Source organism: Penaeus vannamei, chromosome 23, assembly GCF_042767895.1.
Source record: "Penaeus vannamei isolate JL-2024 chromosome 23, ASM4276789v1, whole genome shotgun sequence".
Lineage (NCBI taxonomy): Eukaryota > Metazoa > Arthropoda > Malacostraca > Decapoda > Penaeidae > Penaeus > Penaeus vannamei.
Genome location: NC_091571.1, coordinates 27510415 through 27514241, shown reverse-complemented (window position 1 = coordinate 27514241; position 3827 = coordinate 27510415). Strand labels below are relative to the sequence as shown.

At 42.5% G+C, this 3827-nt stretch overlaps 1 protein-coding gene across 1 annotated transcript; it reads left to right on the top strand.

The window, feature by feature from the left end:
- Window positions 1-543: 543 nt before the first annotated feature.
- Window positions 544-3247, top strand: LOC113821974 (sucrase-isomaltase, intestinal; the record flags this gene model as incomplete). The annotated part of the gene is given in 6 exon segments (XM_070137822.1): window positions 544-707; window positions 1211-1353; window positions 1520-1624; window positions 1979-2130; window positions 2567-2738; window positions 3148-3247. Coding segments are annotated over 6 exon segments (775 nt in total), but the record flags the coding sequence as incomplete, so codon positions are not given.
- Between the last annotated feature and the right edge of the window lie 580 nt (window positions 3248-3827).

Sequence of the window (3827 nt, the reverse complement as noted above, 5' to 3'; positions counted from 1 at the left end):
TTAATTTTAGAAGATGAAGTAACAGAAATAGGAAACCGTGAGAAAGATCTCGTCTTTTTTCCCAAATCCAAGAAAAATATTAAAACTTCTTGAAGAGATGGAGAGAGGGAGAGGGAGAGGGAGAGGGAGAGGGAGAGGGAGAGGGAGAGGGAGAGGGAGAGGGAGAGGGAGAGGGAGAGGGAGAGTGAGAGGGAGAGGGAGAGGGAGAGGGAGAGGGGAGAGAGAGAGAGAGGGAGAGAGAGAGGGAGAGGGAGAGAGAGAGGGAGAGGGAGAGGGAGAGGGAGAGGGAGAGGGAGAGGGAGAGGGAGAGGGAGAGGGAGAGAGAGAGAGAGAGAGAGAGAGAGAGAGAGAGAGAGAGAGAGAGAGAGAGAGAGAGAGAGAGAGAGAGAGAGAGAGAGAGAGAGAGAGAGAGAGAGAGAGAGAGAGTCAGAACGTTCCTCGGGAAATATAACCAAAGAACTTGAATTCGTTTCTGTGAGCCACCGTGTGACAGGCAGCAGGTGTGCAGTGCCGCGTTGGCGAGGGAAAAGATAAGCAAAACTCGACCTGGATATAAGGTGGAGACGCCTCCCTCCGACCCCGTGTTAGCTCGAAGAAGGAGAAGATGGTGAGGGTGGTGGCGCAGGTTATCCTGGCTGTGGCGCTGACGGGGAGCCTTTCCCTCGGCCAACAGACGAAGCTGCAGGCGATCGAGTGTCCATTTCCAGGTTAGGTAAAAGAGGATTTTGGGGTGTACGACAGGCAAGGAAGTTGCTGTGATTTAAAACTGACTAAAATTAAAACAGAAAAACATGTAAGTACGAATATCCCAAAAGCATTGGGTCGTAGATGATTATTTTATATGTTTTCAAAACTAATTGATATTTAATACAATAAATATGAAAAGGTTTTTGTTCATGATAGACGCGGATTTAACTTGAGTCAAAAATGCTTTTGGCTTCGCGTTCGTGTTTCTCGTAGGTCCGTCTTGTTCTTTCACGATACACTAGTACACAAAATAGCACACCTACGTCATGTGGATGAATATTGATGAATATCATTTATTCTAATAGGCTACATACGTGTGTGCAGAGTATGCATGGATGTATACACATACAAAGGGCAGTTTATACGCTTTATACGATTTTAAACAATAAACACAAGCACAAAACTTTACCTCGTATAGTATACAAATATAAACACTCATTATAAATCCCATGTTCGTATCCAGAGGGCCAAGACGTCGCTTCAGAGGCAAAGTGTGCTGAGTACACGGCCTGTGAATGGACGGATGGAAGGTGTCACATGGTCAGCAATGATGTGGGTGGCTATGTGGTGGACGGTGAGGCTCAGGACACCGGCAGGGGATTTAAGGTATTTTTTTCTTTTATTTTCTCGTAAATTTTGATAGAATTCCCCTTTTTTTGTTCAATACTAACGGCTTCTTTATCAGAAGTACAATTTCAGTATCTCCTTTCCCATTTTTTTCCTCTCTCTCTTTATCGCCTTCTAATCCACGAATTCTTTTCCGACAATTTAGGTGAACTTGAAGAAAGCAGACGCCTCCAAAACCATGTTTGGTGCAGATGTGGCCGACCTCGTGTTTGAAGTTATCCAGCATGAGAACTACCATGTGCAAATCAAGGTATACCGGTGATCCATTTGTTGGTGTAGGCTTATATTTTCACATTAATTTTCCTGCATGGCGTTTTTCTTCGCTTTCCTTCGCGTGTTGTTGTTTTTTCTTTTTTTCTTTGAAGAGTTGAAATATGCACTGTTGCAATTGCGTAATTTTATCTAAATTCTGGTAGTGGAATAGTTAACAGAGTTTTAAAACCCAGGAAACCTTCGTTAGCCCATAAGGATGCAGGTTACAAAGACCTCAAGACACCCATGTTCTCCATAATATTATGTTGCGTTTCTTTTCACTTTGACCTACGTTTTCTGTACGTAATAACACTCAATGGGGCGATTAACCTTCTCAGTCTCTCCTCGTCAGATTTACGACCCGGTCAACGCGCGCTATGAGGTCCCGCTGCCACTCAACCTGCCAGCAGAGGCCGAGGCGGATCCCCTGTACTCCGTGAGCGTCAGCGGCAACGGAGAGCCCTTCCACTTCAGCGTCAACAGGAACACCAACGGCAACACCCTGTACGTACACTGATACTTTTGCAGTATTGAGAAACGAACCTGATGACATGAGCTGAAGCTAGACTAGACTTGTTTTTTTTTTTTCAGAAAGCCTAGTTTGTGGTAAATTCGTCTATTCAACAAGCCTTTTGCATTAGGTGGCACACATTCAGAATAGCTAAAGCTCAGAGCATAAAAAGCTATTTTGAAAGTTCAGGTCTTCAACATGTGTACCGTGTATATTGAAACATTTTAAGCTGAATCCTCTTAGAATTTTAAAGTTAGCTCACGGAGGACTCAGAGATGACGGTCCAATAGCTTATCACATCAAGCCTAAACCAATATTACATCAAATTTCTCAGAATCAGCCCATTTAACCAGATCTTTCGAACGATAAACCCATTTCCCATCCCATCCAGAACACTCAAATACCTCGCTTCAATTTCCCCCCCGACAGTTTCCGATCGGAGGGACCCCTGACGTTTGAGGACCAGTTCATCCAACTCCATACGGGACTCATGTCATCCTACCTGTACGGTTTCGGCGAGAACACCCACACGTCTTTCCGCCAGGTGTTCGAGCCCCGCACGACCTTCCCAATCTTCGCTAGGGACCAGCCTGTGGGGACGGTGAGCCACCTCAGTGTATTTCTGTCATGTCGATTGATTTGGTATTAATTGATTGATTGATTATTCATATAGTATGTTGAAATTTAGTGTTGGTAGGTTAACTCATTCATAATTCATTCGTATTGTATGGGAGGTGTCATTTCTTTGAATGTCCGATTTAATTTGCGACTGCAAAAGCAAAAAGCAATACACCAGACTTCAAAGATGTTGAGCGAAAAGACACCCAACTGTTGACACATCACCCCATTAAAAAGGGAACAAGAAAAACAAAGAATAAAGTGAAAAAGAAAGAAAGGAAGACAACAACATGAAAACAAAAGAAAGGCAGAAAAAATAGAGAAAAATTACAAGAAAAAAATATGCCTAAACACCAGGCATACGGGAAACTCACGCCCTAACCCTATCACAGGAACCTATGAACGAGTACGGTCACCACCCTTACTACATGGTCATGGAGGACGACTTTGGGAACTCTCACTCGGTTCTCCTCCACAACAGCAACGCCATGGGTGAGTAGCCTTGGAAAATGATGAATAAAGTGAGGACAATGTTTCGGATATACTTTGTACAAATACAAGTTGTTTAATTGCTATCTCAGGAGTTTCTAAATGCTTTGCTTATTGACGTAGTAACATTATTATTTTGAAATGATTTCTTGGGTATCGCAGGTAAGAATTCTAAACATTCGCCTTTTATCATTATTATAATCATCACTATTTTACTTTATAGTATGCTATATTAGTATACCATCATTAATGTCACTGTTATACCCATTATCATCATAACTACGAACACCACCACCAGCTTTTTACCAACGATTTTATTCCTTCCTTTAAGTGCCAGAATCCTCAACGTCTTCTTTACCAACCATTTTATTCCTTAAACTGCCAGAGCTCTCAACGTCCCTTTACCAACCATTTTATTCCTTTGTTGAACTACCAGAGTCCCCAACATCTTTTTTACTAACCATTTAATTCCTTCCTTTAAATGGCAGAGTACTTAACGTCTCATTACCAGCCATTTTATTCCTTCCTCTAACTGCCAGAGTCTTAATCTTTTTAAACCCAACCGATTCCTTTTAAAAAACCC